Source organism: Pongo abelii, chromosome 2 (assembly GCF_028885655.2).
Source record: "Pongo abelii isolate AG06213 chromosome 2, NHGRI_mPonAbe1-v2.0_pri, whole genome shotgun sequence".
NCBI lineage: Eukaryota > Metazoa > Chordata > Mammalia > Primates > Hominidae > Pongo > Pongo abelii.
Genome location: NC_085928.1, coordinates 112,356,940 through 112,377,572, shown reverse-complemented (window position 1 = coordinate 112,377,572; position 20,633 = coordinate 112,356,940). Strand labels below are relative to the sequence as shown.

The following is a 20,633-nucleotide window of genomic DNA, read 5'->3' as shown; positions in this document are numbered from 1 at the left end:
GTTTGAAGGCAAAGTCTCAGAATGGGTCAAAAAGTGAAGCTTTATCTATGTGCTTTGCTTAAGAAATTCTCAAAGTATGCAAAAGACTGGAAGTTGGGCTAGGAGAAAATTTAAAGAAAGAAGAGTTATAAGGAGGGATTATTTAATCAGTGAGGTCAGGATCTTTGGGGCCAGAGGCAGGCGTGAATGGTGGTTAGGATTTTGACCTCTGAGTTCAGGCTCTGTTAGAAAACTAGTTCACTATTTACAAGCTATGTGATGTGGGTCTAGGTATTCAACTTCTCTGTGCTGTAGTGTATTCATGCTTCTGTCAAACGGGGATAAATGTTAGGACTCTTAGGAGGATTAAATGAGTTAATGGATGTAAATGCTTTTAAGTGCTTATGGTAGCACTCCATAAGTGTTTACCATTATTACTGATGTGTTTGTTATCATTATAAGAAAGTGCAGCTGGATCCCTGCATAACTCCATCAAACCCAATAAAATCCAGATGGTTCAAAAGGTGATTCAAAGATGTAATGTTGGCTGCTACCCTAGGCATACTGCCTGTGAATTAGCCCTGCTCAGCAAACAGCAGTTAAAATAAAAAAGATATAATGTTAAAAATTCAACTGTAAAAGTGCTAGAGGAAAATATTACTGGATATTTTACTAATCTTGAGATGGGAAAGTCCATCCTAAGCATGGTATAAAGGCTAGAACTGTAAGGAAAATGACTGATCACTTTGAGTGTGCAAAATTAAACTTTACACAGGCATTCTTACTCTAACTATGTATTTGTTCCTGAAAACATTGTGTGTGTTCATGCACACGTATGTTTATTGCGGCACTATTCACAATAGCAAAGACTTGGAACCAACCCAAATGCCCATCATTGATAGACTGGATTAAGAAAATATGGCACATATACACCATGGAATACTATGCCGCCATAAAAAAGGATGAGTTCATGTCCTTTGTAGGGACATGGATAAAGCTGGAAACCATCATTCTCAGCAAACTATCACAAGGACAGAAAACCAAACACCGCATTTTCTCACTCACAGGCGGGAATTGAACAATGAGAACACTTGGACACAGGATGGGGAACATCACACACCAGGGCCTGTCATGGGGTAGGGGGAGGGGGGGATAGCATTAGGAGATATACCTAATGTAAATAATGAGTTAATGGGTACAGCACACCAACATGGCACATATATACATATGTAGCAAACCTGCACGTTGTGCACATGTACCGTACCCTAGAACTTAAAGTATATATATATAAACTTTGTGTGTGTTGCAAAATTGGACACTAAAAATACCAGGAATAATGCAACTCTGTAACCAGAACACTGATAAAAACTGTCCATGTGGGGATAACTTGAATAGCCCAGACAGGCAGTTCCCAGCTGTGGCTGGAGCCACACAAACAATAGAGGGAAAGGCTGTGGGGGGGTGTGTGTGTGTGTGTGTGTGTGTGTGTGAGGGGTGGGGGTTGATGGATCTGGGCTTTTGGGGCTTCGGCTAAGGTGGGCACAGGAGAAAGTACAGTCCCCTGCAAGCCGAGAGCCGTGCAAGGCTGAGGTGCTCCTCTCTGGGGATGGAGCCCTACACACAGAGCTTTTTAAGTTCCTATGAAGTAGTCCTGAAAGAGTTCCTCCTGCCTTTGCAGTGTAAGAGCTGAAGAGCTTTTTCCCATTGAGGGTTGTAAACATTCACACTATTCTGACTTCCCTTGCCCAATTCAGCTTCATGTGTTGAATTTTGTTGTCCTGGCTGAGCCCCTTGCCTTTTATAGGTGGGGTGTGAGCTTTGCCATTTGACAGCCAAGCTTTTTGTGGCCCAGGAAGGAGTAGAGGAGTAGAAGACAGAAAAGCAAGTCTTGCCTTGTGCATTTTTGTGACCAGGAGAAAGGCATCATTTTGGCAAAAGCCCCAGGTCTCCCACAGGTGTTCAGTGAAGGTCCTGGCTGCTCTGCTCAGTGTTTGTGAAGGTCGATTTTCCCAGTGCAGGGCACTGCAGTTGCTTGTGAAGAACCAGATTGGCTGCTCATTCCATTCTGCAGCATTTATTGAGTGTCTGCTCTGGCCCTGAGCAGAACCTGTCCTTGCCCTCTTGGAGCTGTGTAGTCCAGTGACGGAGACTGCTGGTAATCAATCACTAAATCAGTGACTACAAATTGTGATGGGTGGAAAATGCCAGGGGCCAAGGGGGTAACTTAGCCCACCTATCTAGGGAGGTGGCCGTGAAGAAGTCAGTCCATCTGGGATCAGAGGGCAAAGGGGTGGTTGGCAGGGAGGGGAAAAGTGTTCCAGACAGAAGGCCCAGAAGGAGCTGTGAACCCTGAAAATCTGAGACAGTGAAAAAAGATTTGACCCAACTGACTCCATCTTGCTCTTAACCTCCAAGCTGTCCTTATTCATTCCTGGACACAGGTAGAACCAACTTTGGGAGGAACTGATAGTTTAGCTTTGAAACAAAGAGGATACCAGTCCTTTCCCAAAACAAACCTTCTTATTGTCCGTGGACTAGGCTGCCTAAAGCCACAGGATTAGAAGTTATGATAATCTTTTTTTTTTTTTTGAGACGGAGTCTCACTCTCTCGCCCAGGCTGGAGTGCGGTGGCACGATCTTGGCTTACTGCAAGCTCTGCCTCCCGGGTTCACACCATTACCCTGTCTCAGCCTCCTGAGTAGCTGGGACTACAGGCGCCCACTACCATGCCCGGCTAATTTTTTGTATATTTAGTGGAGACGGGGTTTTACTGTGTTAGCCAGGATGGTCTCGATATCCTGACCTCGTGATCCTCCCACCTAGGCCTCCCAAAGTGCTGGGATAACAGGTGTGAGCCACTGCGCCCAGCCCTCGTTATGGTAATCTTACTAAATTCAAAATGCATCTATTTTGATTAAACCCATATTAATGTCTTATTTATTAAAAATTACATGAAGATCATTCTGTTTTGGGCTGGGTTTGTAGTTTTGTAACCCCTATGCCAAAATTTGATACCTTATATAGTATTTTACAGGGATAAGTATGAAGTCTGCCAACACTTTTGTTTTGAAAGATGCTGTGGGCTGGCATCTTTTTTTTTTTTTTCAAATCTAGAAAAGAGTTTTCACACTTCCCGAGCCTCTCCCCTTTTCAGGAGACTGGTTTTCAAAGCACTTTTCTGTACCAGGTGTGTGTCTTCTCTGGTCAAAAAGTAGCCCCTACTCCAGAGTGTACTAAGACTCCAAGGAAAGTTTGGGAAGAGGAATTCCATGAACCTAATGGTAATCTAATCCCTCTCCTCAACTCTTACTTTTTTTTTTTTTTTTTTTTTTGGAGACGGAGTCTTACTCTGTTGCCCAGGGTGGAGTGCAATGGTGTGATCTCGGCTCATTGCAACCTCCGCCTCCTGGGTTCAAGAGTTCGAGACCAGCCTGGCCAACATGGCAAAACCCCATCTCTACTATAAATACAGAAATTAGCTGGGTCAGCTACTTGGGAGGCTGAGGCACAAGAATCACTTGAACCTGGGAGGTGGAGGTTGCAGTGAGCCGAGATCGCACCACTGCACTCCAGCCTGGGCGACACAGCGAGACTCCATCTCAAAAAAAAAAAAAAAAAGGAAAAAATTAAAAAGGTCAGGAGCAGTGGCTCATGCCTGTAATCCCATCACTTTGGGAGGCAAAGGCGAGTAGATCACTGGAGCTCAGGAGTTCGAGACCAGCCTGGACAACATGGCAAAACTGTGTCTCTACTAAAAATACAAAAATTAGCCAGGCTTGTTCACACGTGCCTGTAATCCCAGCTACTTGGGAGGCTGAGGCACGAGAATCTCTTGAGCCTGGGAGATGGAGGTTGCAGTTAGCCAAGATTATGCCACTGCACTCTAGCCTGGGTGACAGAGTGAGACTCTGTCTCAAAAAAAAAAAAAAAACCAAAAAACCAACTAATTTTTTTGTTTGTTTTTTTCAAAGAGATGGGGTCTTGCTATCTCCTAGGCTGGAGTGTAGTGGCATGATCATAGCTCACTACATCCTCTAACTGCTGTGCTCAAGGGATCCTCTTGTCTCAGCCTCCCCAGTAGCTGGAGCTACAGGTGTGTGCCACCACACTTGGATTTTTAATTTTTTCTTTGTAGAGATGAGGTCTTCCCATCTTGCCCAAGCTGGTCTTGAACTCCTAGGCTCAAGTGATCCTTCTGCCTTGACCTCCCAAAGTGCTGGGATTACAGGCATGGGCCAGCACACTTGGCCTAACAATGTCATTTTAAAACGTATTATAGGCCAGGCGCTGTGGCTCATGTCTGTGATCCCAGCACTTCGGGAGGCTGAGGTGGGCGGATCAGTTGAGCCCAGTTCAAGGATGTAGTGAGCCATAATTGCATCACTGCACTTCAGTCTGGGTGACAGAATGAGACCCTATCTCTTCAAAACAAAACAAATATAATATTTGCCATTTAACCATTAAAAAAATTAATTTTCTTAAAAGCATTGTTATTCTACTCTACTCTACTCTATTCTATTCTTTTTTGAGGCAGAGTTTCACTCTTGTTGCCCAGGCTGGAGTGCAGTGGCATGATCTTGGCCTCTGCCTCCTGGGTTCAAGCGATTCTCCTGCCTCAGCCTCCCAAGTAGCTGGAACTACAGGTGTGTGCCATCACACTCGGCTAATTTTTGTATATTTTAGTAGAGACAGGGTTTCACTATGTTGGCTAGGCTGGTCTTGAACTCCTGACCTCAGGTGATCCACCGACCTCAGCCTTCCAAAGTGCTGGGATTACAGGCATGAGCCACTGCACCTGGCCAAAAGCACCATTTTTCTTTTATAGAGACGGGATCTCACTATGTTGCCCAGGCTGGTCTCAAACTCCAGGGCTTAAGTGATCATCCTGCCTTGGCCTCCCAAAGTGTTGGGATTACATACGTGAGCCACTGGGCTGGGCCCATTTAAACATTTTAAAGGGTATAGTTCAGTGGCGTTTAGTACGTTCGAAATGTGTACCCATTACCGTTTAGTTCCAGAACATTTTCATCACCCCAAAAGGAAACCACCTCCCCATTAGCAGTTGCTCCACATTGTCCCCTTCGCTTAGCCTCTGCCAGCCACTAATCTGCTTTCTGTCTCTGTGGACTTACCTGTTCTGGACATTTCATATGAATGGAATCATTCAATATGTGGTCTTTTGAGGCCGGCTTCTTTCACTTAGCATAGTATTTTCAAGGTTCACCATGTTGCAGCGTGTATCAGTACTTCATTGCTTACTATGGCTGAATAATACTCCAATATATCTACACATTTTGTTTATCCATTCATCTGCTGATGGGTGTTAGGATTGTTTTTATCTATGCTACTAAGAACATGGGTGTATAAATATCTGTTTGAGTTCCCGCTTGCACTTCTTTTGAGATATAAGCAGTGGCAGGAATTTGCTGAAGTGAAATTGCTGCAACATATGGTAATTGTGTTTGACTTTTTCAGGAACCTGGTTATGCATGTTTTTAACTTTGTCACGTGTACCATAAACATGCTTATGAATTTTACACTTTAGATTATTTTTATTCCTTTCTTAGATTTAATCCCAGGTGCAATTACTGGTTTAAGGATCATGGACACATTTTTGGTTCTCTAAACATACTGTCAAACTGTTTACCTTAAGTGTTGTTCCAATTTACACCAGCTCCATCTGTCTAAACACTAGTTCAGTTGTGAGCACTTTAATTACGTTCGTATGGCACTGGATATTTTCATGTAAAATAGTCTTCCCTTGGTTATTTAATAATTGTAGCATGTAACATACTTAATTTTTTTTTTTTTTGGGGGGGGATAGTCTCCCTCTGTTGCCCAGGCTGGAGTGCAATCGTGTGATCTCAGCTCACTGCAACCTCTGCCTCCTGGGTTCAAGCGATTTTCATACCTCAGCCTCCCAAGTAGCTGGGATTACTGGCGTACACCACCACACCTGGCTAATTTTTGTATTTTTTTGTAAAGATGGGGTTTTGCCATGTTGGCCAGGCTGGTCTCAAACTCCTAGCCTCAAGTGATCTGCCCGCCTCCACTTACCAAAGTGCTAGGATTACAGGCGTGAGCCACTGTACCCAGCCAACATATGCTTTTAAGAGAAGTTACCAAGACTATTGGAGATCAAAAGTATTTTATCTTTTTATTTCCTAGCAAAACAAATTCAAATCGACAGTAACAGTCCATTTTTTGAGTATTTTCCTGGAGATTTAACTCTGGGCTGAACTTATACACGTTAACTTTTACGTTTAAAATAAATTTGTGTACAATTTTTGCTTTGTGTTTTAATATTAGAATCTAACACTAATAACCTGTACTGTAATTACGCCTGTTTTTTTTTTTTTTTTTTTTCAGTTGTGGCATTTTGGGGCCTCCGTAACAGGATCCTTCCTCCCTTTCCTTTGCCCTGCCCTTCTTGTCCTTTCTTGTTGAGCAACAAACTGGCGTGCCCGAGTGGAATGCGCCACTTTCAGTTGCCCTTTAGCCTCATGTCGGACACCCTGTTTCCAAACACGGCTGAGTTGGCTGGATTGGCTGTCTCTGTGCGACTGCTTCTTGGGGGTATGTGTCACCGGGGCTGGTGCATGTATGTGTGAGTAGATGGTAACTCAGTACCTGACACCAGGCTACGTGGAATTCAACTGTGTAATTTTGTGTCTGTTTTCTTAGAAAGCATTTCCTCTATTGGTAATTAAGGCCACGGCATTCTAGAGAACTCCCCAGTGTTGGTTTTCATTCCTGTCTCTGAAGCATAGTTAGTCTTTCCTTTCCCATTCTATGAGGGTTTCTCTGCTTGTCCTTCTCTCTTCTAGAGATCCCCTTTGCTGTTCACAGCAAGTGAGCTGTTCCTCAGTGGGGAGAGAGGCAGAAAAGGAAGACTTGGACCTGTCCCTTGTCCCTTTGTGGCTGGGGTGTGAGCCAGGGTGGAGTCGGAGGTCTTGCTTCCATTTCTGCCACTGCTTAGCCTTGAGACTTCCCCCATGTCTCTGAACCTTGCAGGGCCTCAGTTTCCCCTTCTGTCTTTTAGATCTGGGTCTCGTCCGTTATGAAATGTGTTCCCAATCCTCATCCTGCACTGCCTGCTGGCTTGTGAGAGTAAATGAAAGGCAGTAATAGATACAAGTGCTTTGCGTTGTTCAGCAAACATTTATTGAACGCTTACTGGTTACCAGGCAGGGTTCCGGGTGCTGGGCAAACAGCGGAAAGCGAATCAGCATCTGGAGGTGCTGCTGCTACATCCTGAGGCACCTTGCATGGTGGGAACTGCCGCAGGCCAAGCGCCCATCTCGAGTCTGCCGCTGGTTTGCTCTGTGACATTTGGCCACCTCCTCAGCTTGAACACAGTGTCCTTTTCCATTCAATGAGGAGGTTGCGCCAGTAGTTTTTAGCTCTAATGTCCTCTTTGTAATGCGTGGAATCACAACTTTTGTGGTATGGAAAGTAATTACTAAGACTGAATTTCTGAAGATGTTCAGCTAAAGCTGTAAACTGCATGGTCCCTTGATAGAGAGGAATTTTCTAGAAGGTTGTCTGTCAGATACCACTTACAAAGTATCACATACATCTCCAGCACCAGTGTGGCCTGTGTATGAGTCTTTATTCCTGCCCTTTAATCCTTATAATTTTAAGAAAGTGGAATTGTTTCCAAGTCTGTACAGAATGGTTCCCAAGTGGCTGAGTAGGTGAGGAGTGTTGTCTTGTGAAGTCATTAAAACATTGCTGTGGGTTTGCAGTCACTTCCATGGGTAATGTGTCATGAGAGAGGGTTATTGCCTCTAGCCAGAACGCCTCCCCAAGCATAGCCAGGGGTCATGCTCTGCACCCACCTCTCTGATGGCCAAGTGGAAAGTTGGTGGGTAAAGAAATGGAGTGGGAGAGGGACAGGGAGGAAAAAAATAAAAATGATGGACCTCTGTATGGTGGCCATTATTTGATGAGTGAAGGTCCCTTTTCTTGTTCTTTGTCATCTTTAATGTGGTCTGTAGCATTCTCTGAAGTCCCAGCGTGCAGACTGGAGGCATGCATGTTTAATCTGGCCCTCAGTATTCAACATTTAGAAATCAGGGACTCTCATAAAAATACAGATCCCTGGTCTCTTGGCTGGAGTCAGCATGTCAAGGACCAGGGGGTGTCACCGGGAAGTGCTGTGAGTGGCGGCTGCCCCCAGATACAGCTCTCAGAATGTGCAACTCTTGCTCTCACCGCTCAGAGAAATTTAGGGTATGAAGAAAGCTTTTCTGCAGCCACGCACCTTTGTTCTACAGATGAAGAAACTGAGTCCCAGGCATATGAAGTTGTGATTTGCCAGAGTGATAGGACGAAGTTGAGGGAGCAGAACCAAGGCTGGGCGTCCTTTCTCCAAACTCTTGGAACCGTGCTCCTGGCCGGCACCCAAGGCCTCTCGGCTTCCAGCAGGTGGCAGTTGTGGTGCTGGTTTCCTGCCATTGCCTCTTTCTGGCATTCCTTTCCCCCCTCTCCTGTTCCTCTCTCCTCCTTTGCTTTTGCTTGAGCTTTCTCTCACTAGGTTTTTCCTCTTTCTTTCTCCTCTTTTATTCTTCCCTCTCCCCTTGCTGTTTTCTCAGATCTCCTGCCAACTGGGTGAGTGTTTAGGGCTACTTTCCTTCTAGACAGCTCTTCTGCACACTCTGCTCACCTTGCAGCTACTCAGGTCTCTGTTCTCCTGGGCTTAGAGCCCTCAAGCTCCAGCGTGCAGGCAGGAGGCCCAGAAACCCTGTTGGAATGATCGCACTCCCTCTCTGGAGGTGGCCACCACTCAGAGCATTTAACTCCTCTGTGGAGGAGGAGATCCCTTGATCCTAGATAGGCTGACTTCTTCTGAGAGGCCAGAGATCTGTATTTCTTCTTTTCTTTTCTTTTTTTTTTTTTTTGAGACTGAGTCTAGCTCTGTCACCAGGCTGGAGTGCAGTGGCCTCATCTTGGCTCACTGCCCAACCTCTGTCTCCTGGGTTCAAGCGATTCTCCCGCCTCAGCCTCCCGAGTAGCTGGGATTACAGGCACGTGCTGCCACGCCCAGCTAATTTTTGTATTTTTAGTAGGGACGGGATTTCACCATGTTGGCCAGGATGGTCTCGATCTCCTGACCTTGTGGTCTGCCCACTTGGCCTCCCAAAGTGCTGTATTTTTATTGTTTTTAGAGGGAGTTTCACTCTGTCGCTCAGGCTGGAGTGCAGTGGTGTGATCTTGGCTCACTGCAGCCTCCGCCTCCCGGGTTCAAGCAGTTCTTCCTGGTTCAGCCTCCCAAGTAGCTGGGATTATAGGCGTCCACCATCACACCCATCTAATTTTTTTTTTTTTTTTGTATTTTTAGTAGAAACGGAGTTTCATCATGTTGGCCAGGCTGGTTTTGAACTCTTGACCTCAAGTGATCTGCCCTCCTCGGCCTCCCAAAGTGCTGGGATTACAGGTGTGAGCCACTGCACCCCGCCGAGATCTGTATTTTTACATGAGGTTCTCTGAGTGTTAAATGTTGGTCACTAATTTAGAGCTATTGCCTTTGCTGTAAAATGTAAGTGTTGTCTCAGGCACCTGGCAGGTTTTTTGAAGCTGGCATGTCACCTGAGAATCAGTGCAAATCCATAGACGGAGGGGCCTCCTCCTAGCCGCTCTCTGCAGCTGAGGATCTAGCCCCAGTCAGGTGGAGAATGGACACAGCTGCTTCTACAGCTCCACACCTTCCAGGTGCTTAGCAGGCTCCAGCATGCTTTCTTCACTCCCTGGTGGCCCTAACTGAAGCCCACATCCTGGGTAGGAGGGTCCATTCCAAATCTTATGCCTTGGAAAAAACCTAGGAAGGGTTATACCTCTGAAGAGGTAAAGAGTCCTTTTAGGTTATTTTACTTTCAAAGTGGTGCCATAAGAATGGTAGGTATTGGATTGACATCTGCTGAGCAATTACTAGATGGCTCCACCTGCCTCATGCTGCAGGCTGGGCACGTGTCTGTGCTGGATAGGCAGGGGATTCACAGACTAGACCTGCCACCGGCTGCTGCTCTCTCCTTCCCTTGTTCCATCACTCATCGCACACTTACTGTTGCCTGGCAAAGTAGTAAGGGCTGGGCTGAAGGTAAGGTGGATAATTCAAAGCCTTTTCTCTTGATGGGCTCACAATTAGTAGGGAAGAGCCACAGAGAATACATTTCTAACATCGTAGTGAAGTCATTTATGTACTGAGAACTGTGGAAGCCAGAGAAGAGAGGTTAAGGGAGGCTTTGCAATACAGAGTGACATTTGAATGATATTTTAAGATGGAGTTTGCTAGGCAGTGAAGGGCATTCTAGGGAGCTAAAACAGCTGGTCTAAAAACTCAGATTTGTGAAAAAAAATGTGTTTGGAAAATGGTGAGAAGTTGGTATGCCTTAAGTGAAGGGAAATTGGAGAAAATAGCAGAGGCTGGGCTTGGTAAGAAAGGCTGTTAGGGTGTTGAGTTAGCTGCTTTAACAGAGACCAAAGTAATTGGAACTGTGGCCTCAATAAGGTAGTTGTTTATTTCTTTTACTTTTAAAAGTTCAAGTGGAAGGAGGTCCAGGAGCTCTCTCTCTACCAGGGCGTTGCAGGCAGCTGAGGTAGCTCTGGTCATTTCCTGGGCATTGCCTTTACTAATTCAGCTGAGCATGGCTCCAGCACCAGGCCAACTGCAGCTGGACAGACAGAAAGGGCATGACTTGGAAGTTCTGTTATGTCCTGTTAACCAGACATGTGGATACACCTTACTGCAGGGAAAACTGGGAAACACAGTTTTTAGCTGGTTGGCTGTGGGCCCAGCCACATCTTGGGGGTTGCATGACCAAAAGGAAGAAGTGGCAATTGCATACTGGCAAACACTCAGTAGCCTCTCCTGTAGAAATGTAGAGGCAGAATGATGAAGCACTTTATAGGGAGCTGGGAGGTGTTTAAAGAAGAGCAATAGTGTGATTTAAAAAGCTCTTTGAGAGGCTGAGATGGGAGGGTCATTTGAGGTCAGGAGTTCGAGACTAGCCTGGTCAGCACAGTGAGATTCTATTTAAAACAAACAATTAAATAAATAAATAAATAAGCTCTTTTCCAGAAATGGCACCAGCCACAGTGTGGCCGGCCACCATGGGGCATTACAGTAACTGGGCAAGGAGGCAATGCCGAGGAGTAAGCCTCCCCTGATGGTTGAGCCTGGCCTTTTGATGGTTTGACAGGCTGGGGGTCGGTGGGATTTTGGGCTGTTGTTATTGCATATCTACCTGAAGCCATGGACCTTTGGGCTTTGGGATTGGTCAGGAAATTGATGTCCTTCATTTGAGACTTATTTGAGAACACATTTTTACTTGTTTACATTAGCTTGTTACTAATGTGAATTGCAACTGTGGGGAAATGGTGACCACAGAGAGCATAAAGCGTTCCTTTCCTCCAGGGTGGGCCAGCAGTGTCCATTCACAGCAGGAACTTGAATAAGCTCCTGTCCTACGCAGGCCCCTGACCCTCCGTGGTTCTGCAGACGAGTTAGTAAATTCTTGCCTCTGCTTCCTGTGCTTTAAAGGGGAAAATTATTCCAACACCTCCCTAATTTGTGAGTATGTTTCATTTTACATGCCTACCACAAGTATGAAGTCTTCCACCTGTTTAGAACAAAAACTTCCTGATGATGACATCCTGGGAATTCCCCAGCATTTCAAGTGCACCCTCCTAGGAGCTGGGTAGCAGGTGTTGGAGGGAAGATCACAGCTTTTAGTGGAACAGCTGAGGCTGCTCCTACCTGTCATGCTTAGTTAGCTGAATCAGCTTGACCAACAAGATGTCCCACAGCTCTCGTGCATCCCAGCTTACTGATCTGTAATAACAGGCAAATCTCTGTGTGCCAGGTTGCCGGGAGGGTGAGACAATGCTCTGGCTTGATGTTTGGCATGGTGAAAGCATTCCTGGGGAATTCTTGTTTTTTTTTTTTTTTTGAGATGGAGTCTTGCTCTGTCGCCCAGGCTGGAGTGCAGTGGTGCAGTCTCGGCTCACTGCAAGCTCCGCCTCTGGGGTTCACACCATTCTCCTGCCTCAGCCTCCCTAGTAGCTGGGACTACAGGTGCCCACCATCACGCCCAGCTAATTTTTTGTATTTTTAGTAGAGATGGGGTTTCACCATGTTAGCCAGGATGGTCATGATCTCCTGACCTCGTGATCTGCCCGCCTCGGCCTCCCGAAGTGCTGGGATTACAGGCGTGAGCCACTGCGCCTGTCCTCCTGGGGAATTCTTGAAGACTTTTCTGTTACGTTTACCTGATGTCAGGCCTTGGATGTGTCCTCTCCTTGAGGCAAACATGGTGTCTCCTTCCATGGGGGTCCATGGGGCTTTTGGCCTTGTGGCCAAGGTCAGGGAGAGCTGCACGGGCCATCTCCATAATCCTATCCCATGTCCTAATTCTTTGGGCCTTTAAAGCATCTAAAAATTTGCTGCTAATATTTATAAGGCTGGTCACGTCACAGAAAAATCAAATATACAGAGTTTTGTTTTTTTTTTTTAAACAGAGTCTTGCTCTGTCACCCAGGCTGGAGTGCAGTGGCGTGATCTTGGCTTACCGTAACCTCTGCCTCCCGTGTTCAAGTGATTCTCTTGCCTCAGTCTCCTGAGTAGCTGGGCTTACCGGCATGCGCCACTATGCCTGGCTAATTTTTGTATTTTTAGTGGAGACAGGGTTTCACCATGTTGGCCAGGCAGGTCTCGAATTCCTGACCTCAAGTGATCCACCAGCCTCAGACTCCCAAAGTGCTGGGATTACAGGTGTGAGCCACTGCGCCTGGGCCAGAGTTTTTTAAAAAGGCATTTTGTCATAGTCTTACCTTTTGATACTTTATCTCCCTGGTCATATGCTTTAAGGAAAAAGATATAACATGGGCACAAGGACCCACACTGTAAACAGGTTGACCTTCAGCCCTGGAAACATGGAAGGACGGGTCAAGTTTCAACTTTTGAGCAACTGGAAGCATGCTCATAAGTGAGACATTATTCTTAGATTTCTTAGAAGGGACTTTTTTTTTTTTTTTTTTTTTTTCCTGGAGTCTGTTGCCTTCCCCACCACCAAACAGCATTGACACCAGATGATTCCAGCCTGTTGTGTGGGTGTGTCATGCGAGAATGTGTTGGTTCCCTGCCTGTTCTACTAGGGATAGGCTGGCACTGCCTTTTGTGGAGCTGCTGTGGAGACAGTTTGACCAGATCCATGTTTAGCCAAGAGATGCTACCGACTAGGTGTCAGCCCCGTTTAACCCCATGTCCCCTCAGTTACATGGTGGCATTTTATGGCTGTGAGGTCTTTCCCAGAGATGAACTTCATGGGAACTCACTCTTTACTTGATAGTGAGAAGAGGAAATATTGCTTATTATGGGCCCATCTTGAGCCTTTGGATGGTGGTTTATTGCTAGTGGGAGATGGGAAGAAATATGAGAAATCTTCTGCCTTGAGGTTGGACTATTGCTCTGCCTGGGGGAGGACATAACTTCTGTTCCCAGCAGAGCTTTGCAAAGTGACAGAGCAGGTCTGGTCTTGTTTTTGGCTGGATGAAATACCAAGTATGCTTGCTGTGACATTTCCCCCATGAGGCAGAGAAGTCCCAGCAGTGAGATATAGTCCCCCCTCCAGGACTAAAGCTCCAACTAAAATTCTGAATGTCCTCACTTTCTCATTTTTAACCCTTTCCTTGGCATTTTGGAAAACGATGCTGACTTCCTGAGTGGAAATGCTCTATGGCAAAGCTTTGCATATTGAATTGAGGGAGAGCAGTTGGTATGGAATGGTAAGAAGCTGCGGGAGGGGTGGGTGCTGACAGGTGTTTTCAGTGGGCTCCTGCCCAAAGAGTGATGAGTCATAACTCTACATTCTCTTTTCTCACGAATCCATGTTTTTTGCACCTGTTGAATGGCTTTCTTATTTGACACAAAGTCTCTGGCATTGCTCTTCTTCCAGGCAGAGGTGTTCCATGTTCTACCTGAGTGTGTACAGGCCCCACAGTTACTGCCTTTCTGCCTTCCTGGCCTTGGCTCAAGCAGGGGGAACAGGGAAGGGACTGGTTCTCCCTGCTGTTCCTGCTTTGGTTCTGCAGTGAACCTCTGCCCCTGGCCCTTCCTGCTCCCTGTGACAGTAGCCTCCCGTGTGGAGCACCCCAGGATCTACTCCCACTGACTGCACCAGTCATTTCCTGTGTGTGTGCAGACATGCATGCATGTGCGAGTGAATGCTCACGTGTAAGACTGGGCCTTTCTCCTTTAGTTTTATCTTACCATGTTTAGGAATACCTCATACTTTTGGTTCATCCTCAGCATCTCCTCTTTATTTTCCCTGCTGTTGTGTGGTTTTATTTGTCACAAGTATATATATATTTTTTCTCTCCTCTGCCCCTTCTAACATCTTGGAGAGGGATGGAGACTGAAGAGTGAGTTTGGTCCTCCACTTGATCCAGGTTCTCATTTTTGTTTTCTACTTCAAAGCAAGAACTTGGTACTGTGACTTTGATAAGAATTGACCTCAGGCCCAGCAAGATTTCTCATGCCTGTAATCCCAGCACTTTGGGGGGCCAAGGCAGGAGGATTGCGTGAGCCCAGGAGTTCGAGACCCACCTGGGCAATATAGGGAGACCTTGTCTCTACAAAAAATAAAATTAGCTGGGTTTGGTGGTGCACATCAGTGGTCCTGGCTACTCGGGAGGCCAAGGTGGGGGGAATGCTTGAGGCCCGGAGGTCAAGGCTGCAGTGAGCCAAGATTGTGCCACTGCATTCCAGCCTGGGCAACAGAGTGAGACACTGTCTTAAAAAAAAAAAAAAAAAAAGAATCAACCTCAGTAATATTCTTATCTTTTGAATAATTTTTCTTTGTTGAAGACTCATTCCTAGAACAAAATACCAAGTTAACTCTCCTCTCCTGTCTAGTTGTGTGCACCACAGGCACTAGGTTTATTTATGGGTTGACAAAACCACTGCTGCTCCCATGGGCTGTTTCCCATCATAGGGAATGCCTTATGCAAATGGGCTGATATAGTGGATGATGCCAGAATTAGTTGATAGATAATTATCACTCACCCATTAGCACTTATTTAATTCAGTCTCTGTGTTCTGCTTTGATGAGTAAGCACTGGGATAGAGAAGTAGGGTACATATCCTGGTTATGTTTGCCATGTTGTCATGTTTGCAATTTAAAGGCCTGCATTAATGTGCTTTGTGTGAATTGGTTCTCCGTCACAGGCATTAGTATGCACCCCCTGAGCACAGCCTGGGCCAAGAGCTGTGGGGTACAGGTGGTGGATCAAGGGTAGCTGTGTATGGAAGTTTGCCCTCTCCCAACAAGATGAGTCAGATACTGAAATACCCACAAGACACTTAATAAGTGTAGTAACTGAAGTTCTGACAAAATGGCATGTCAGTATAGAAAGGGTAAGAGAGATTAATTCTGCTCGGTGTGCTCAAAACACCAAGCTATTCCTTAAAGGATGGGCACCTATTGGTGTAATTGCTGGATGCCCCATAAGGATGTAAGTGTTTCAAGGGCAGGACCATGACTCTTGTGTTCACCACTGTGTCTCCTGTGCCCTTGGTACTCAGGATTCAAATGGATGGATCGATGGAAGGAAGGAAGTGTGGATGAATGAACAGATGAGTGAATAAATTAAATGAAGGCAAAATTCTAGATGGGAGGATAGCTTCAATGGTAAAAGAGCGGCATGAAGAAGTTAGGCATATTGGTGAAATTAATACTGGTTTGGCTGACATGTAGAACGCTTGAAGGAGAATGGCCAGAGAAAGGGTTGGAGGAAAGACTTAACTCAGATGATAAAAGCTCAAAAATTTTGGCTTTTCTTCCTAAATAGTGGACACTAAACAGCAGGAAACATTTGGGTAGGTCTTGGCCGTAAGCATGCACAATTCAAAGTTTTGAGACTAGAATTTAAATTGGAAAAAGACTCCTGACATAGCCTTGTCTAGCTTCTTCGTGCTGTAGATAAATAACCGAAGATACCTGCCGCAGGCTACAAGTTTAGTTAACTAGCAGCGAGGCCATAGCCATTTCTGGGCTCTCATTTCTTGGTTGTCTTGTCTTTAGATGTGTGCAACAGCACCGATCTTCCGGAAGTCGAGATCATCAGCCTGCTGGAGGAGCAGCTGCCCCATTATAAATTAAGAGCCGACACCATCTACGGTTATGACCACGACGACTGGCTCCATACACCTCTCATTTCTCCAGATGCCAACATTGACCTCACAACCGAGCAAATTGAAGAGACGCTAAAATACTTCCGTAAGTAGTTGTCCATGTGTGTTGTGATGGCAGTATCATGACCAGGTCTTCTTAGCCATGGCCCCAAATAAGATCTTGTACTGGCTACCCTGTGCTGTGGCTTGCCACCTCTGGAAAGGTGGTCAAAGAAATGCGGCTGTAGCGGTTAACCACACAAAAGGTCCCAATTTTATAAATGTTCTGAATAGAAATTTTAGAGGAGTGAGGACCAAGTAAGATTTTCATTTGAACCAACTTTTTATGTATGTATTTTTTTGAGATGGAGTCTGGCTCTCTTGCCCAGGCTGGAGTGCAGTGGTGCGATCTTGGCTCACTGCAACCTCTGCCTCCTGGGTTCAAACGATTCTCCTGCCTCAGCCTCCCGAGTAGCTGGGGCTACAGGCGTGCACCACCATGCCCGGCTAATTTTATATTTTTAGTAGAGACAGGGTTTCACCATGTTGGCCAGGCTGACCAACCTGACCACTCCTGACCTTAAGCCACCCACCTTGGCCTCCCAAAGTGCTGGGATTATAGGTGGGAGCCAACTTTTTTTTTTGACTGTACAGAAGAATTTGAAAAGGTTCCTATTTCTGTTTCTTACCAAAAATACAAATCCTTAGAAACTCACTGGGAAGGAGTTTGTCTAAATTTAAAACCAAAGATATTGGGAATATCCAGGCTTCTCATTTATGTGACATAGCGAAATATGTGTACCAAGGCTGATAACTCTTGTGTGAAAACTCACTAAGCTGGATATTTGGAGAGTCCAAATAATCACTGCAGCAGCAAACCAGTCATGCTGATGGGCTGCAGAGCTGATACCTGGTAGGGTGAGCAGTAAACTAGGTGAGTGTTTTCAGTGTGGTCATGGTGGCCAGGGTGTGAAACTTGATATTGCAGACTTGAAAAAAATGATAATTTAAAAAATGAATACTTTATGATTCTGATATTTATTCAAAATGTGCCTTTTTAGAAGTAATTTCACTCTTTAAAAACTTATGGCAGACAATAATTTACATATCTACGTATCACTGTGTCACTTAAAAAAAAGTATAGCAATCCTCCTACCTGCAGATAACTTGGTTCAAAAACAGCTTATATCGCGTCTTTAAAGATTTCTTGTAATTGTTTTTACTAATACAGGCTGATCTCTCCAATTTTCTTGAATTTGTGAGATTATTTGTAATAAACAAATTGGTACTACAAGTTTCTCCTTTAGGGTGTATCTAGGGATGTTTTCAGGTTCTCTTTATTAGATATTAATAAGAAAAAAGTTTTGCTTACATTGACCCATAAACCCTACAGAGTCTTCATGAATACTGCAGATAATCAGTTTCAATATGGATAATAATAGAATAATCCACGCTAGGGTAGATATGAAGCATGTTAGACTTGTACTCATATTGAAGTTGAAGCTTTAGAATTTCTAGTGTGTCTTGTGGCATATAGGAGGCTCTTAGCAAGTCATTTTGTTGATTCATGACGTCTGTACCACCAAGGAGATATGTGGTATCGTGTGGAAAACTGAGTCTACAGTAACCTCCTTGGTAGATTTTGTATTTGCTTTTTTCAGACCATAGACATCTGCAAAAAAATTCACAAGAGAATAGTAGAGTTTGTAACAGAATTATTTTTTGAGAAATCTCTCTGTGTTACTTACCTCTCCTTAGGAGACTCTCTTGTGATTCTGCAGTACCTATCATGGCCATTTCTCTCACAGGAGGCTCCTGGGTCCCATTCATACACTTTTTTTTTTTTTTTTTTTTTTTTTTTTTTGAGACAGGGTTTTGCTCTGTTGCCCAGGCTGGGGTGCAGTGGTGCACATATGGCTTACTGCAGCTTTGACTTCCTGGTCTCAAGCAGCCCTCCCACCTCAGCTTCCTGAGTAGTTAGGACTACATGTATGTACCATGTACCACCACGCCCAGCTAATTTTTAATTTTTTTTTTTGGAGAGATGGGGTCTCCCTATGTTGCCCAGGCTGGTGTCAAACTCCAGACCTCAAACAATCCTCCTGCTTCAGCCTCCCAAAGTGCTAGGAAATCAGGTGTGAGCCACTGCACTTGGCACCATTCACACTTTGATTAATCACTGACATTTACAGTGTAATTGGAAGACCATCCATGGGCAACACCACACAATTTTCAGAGAACATTCACACAAATTGCCTCATTTCATTCCTGTAAAATGCCTACAGTTGGGTAGGGCTGGTTTTATTATAGGTGAAATGGATGTGTGAAAGGCTCAGTGTTTACTCCATGACACTGAGCCACGGTTTCAAAAATCTGTTTAACAGTAGACTTGAGGGCGGGTGTGGTGGCTTACACCTGTAATCCCAGCTCTTTGGGAGGCCGAGGTGGGCGAATCACCTGAGGTCAGCAGTTTGACACCAGCCTGACCAACGTGGAGAAACCCCATCTCTACTAAAAATACAAAAATTAGCCGGGCATGGTGGCAGATGCCTGTAATCCCAGCTACTCGGGAGGCTGAGGCAGGAGAATCACTTGAACCTGGGAGGCGGAGGTTGTGGTGAGCTGAGATTGTGCCATTGTACTCCAGCCTGGGCAACAAGAATGAAACTCCATCTCAAAACAAACAAACAAACAGTAGACTTGAACAGAGAGTGAGTGTCTTTTTTGTTTGCTTTGTTTTTAGTTATACGGTTAAGAAAAAAGAAGAAATCCTGGTAGTAGATAACACAACTTATGATAAAACTGGAAGAACCAAAATAAACATTGAGCAGAGATTCTGAAAGTTCTTAGGGCATGCTTGCGTCCAAGCCTTAACTTAATTCTGTATCTTCTTCTGTGGTTCCTGTAGTTAGAGCAACATAGCTATTTCCTAAATATCTGTTAATTCAACGATCAGGTGTTAACTCTTAAATACAGGACCCTGTAGAGCAGATCTGTCTCACTAAGGTCCTACGACCCCTAAAGGGTCTGTAGAGAGAATTTAGGGGTTCCATGCACTTATAAAGGGGCAAAAAAATTACACTTTTATTTTTATTAACTTCTAACTGAAATGTAGCATTTCCTTTAATTATGAACATAGACACACATAGGCACAGTGGTATTAGCAGGACCTGTGATATTGTCACCAGTAGAAATCACAGATATTTTCATGTCATGCTTCAGTGGAAGCAGATACTTTGAATAAGTGCCTTTGTTCATCACTGCCATGAAGTTACATTTGTTGTTAAATGTGCTGATAGATCTTTTATTTCATGTTACAGTTGGGTAGAGCTGTTTTTATTATAGGTGAAATGGACGTGTGGAAGGCTCAGCGTTGTGGAATACAGTGTTATGGAATCTGTCTTATTTTATTTTATTTATTTAGATCTTTTATTTCTTTTATTCTTTAATAAAGATGCACTTATCAGATATCACAGACTTTTTTGTCGTTGTTCATATCTCAGAGTTTTTCAAGTTTTAGATGCAATTGTTTTCCTTTTCACTCCTTTGTATTTTATGTCTTCAAAGCTTTCTTCTGAGGGAAGGGTCTGTGAGCCTTGCCAAACTGGCAGAGTGGTCACCAGAAGGCACAGGTTCAGAGTCCTGCTGTGTGCATGGTATCCTTTTTGGGTTTTGTGTGTTTGTTAACATGTGTGTAACCCTGGAGATGCTGTGACTCACCAGTGTGTTGAATCAGTTTTGAGGCGTGTGGGAAGACAAGGTAGCCTGCATTGATTAGGGCAGAGGTTCTTGGTTGTGGGCGGGCATGGGGATAAGGAGCGCTGGGGTTCTGATACGCTCCCCTAGGTGAGAAATCGTAGAGAAGAGGGCCAGCTACACATTGCTACGCAGATCAGAGCAGACACAGCCCCTTCCTGCACATCCTCCCCCTGAGTGGAGAAACGTGGCTTTACCTTTTAAATTTGGCCCTCACTTGGCTTCCTAAGAAGAGGCGAGAAAGCTTTGGGCATCCACCTTTGCCAGGTGGTAGAATGACCTTTTCAGAGAAGTTTTAGTGCTTCTCCCAGTCAGGTGGACTTATAACTCCTGAGTCTGAGAAACACAGAAAATTAAAATGACCCACAAAAGAAATATACCCACAACGATGGGACATTTGGGAGAAAGCATAGTCAACATACGGTACTTACAGTGTGCTGGGTCATCCTCAGAGTGGCCTGAATTTAATACTCTTGCATTCTGCACATGAGGATGGCGAGGCTCAGGGAAGTTAGGGAAAAGTCACATACCTAGCAAGGTGAGTCAGACCTAGTTTGTCTGGTCTGACTCCATCTCTTAGCCAGTATCTCAGATTAGCTACAAAGGGGACAAGAAAACTTCTTGTTTAAGAATGAAACTCATCTGGTGAAATACAAAAAAACCAAAAACCCCATCAAAACCTTAGTTTCAAAATCTGTCAGTAGCTTATTTATTTGTAAAATATATG

General features: G+C 44.8%; 1 protein-coding gene across 8 annotated transcripts in view; it reads left to right on the top strand.

Moving 5' to 3' along the window:
• Positions 1-20,633, top strand: part of TRAK1 (trafficking kinesin protein 1) — a 210,696-nt gene that overhangs the window by 96,478 nt on the left and 93,585 nt on the right. For all 8 annotated transcript variants that reach the window (XM_063722118.1, XM_024244444.3, XM_063722119.1 and 5 more), the window contains one exon: positions 16,062-16,256. Coding sequence is in view for 4 of the 8 variants with exons in the window: in XM_024244439.3 (XP_024100207.3) it covers positions 16,062-16,256 (195 nt within the window). In the remaining 4 variants the exon portion in view is untranslated. The remainder of the gene's footprint in view (positions 1-16,061; positions 16,257-20,633) is intronic.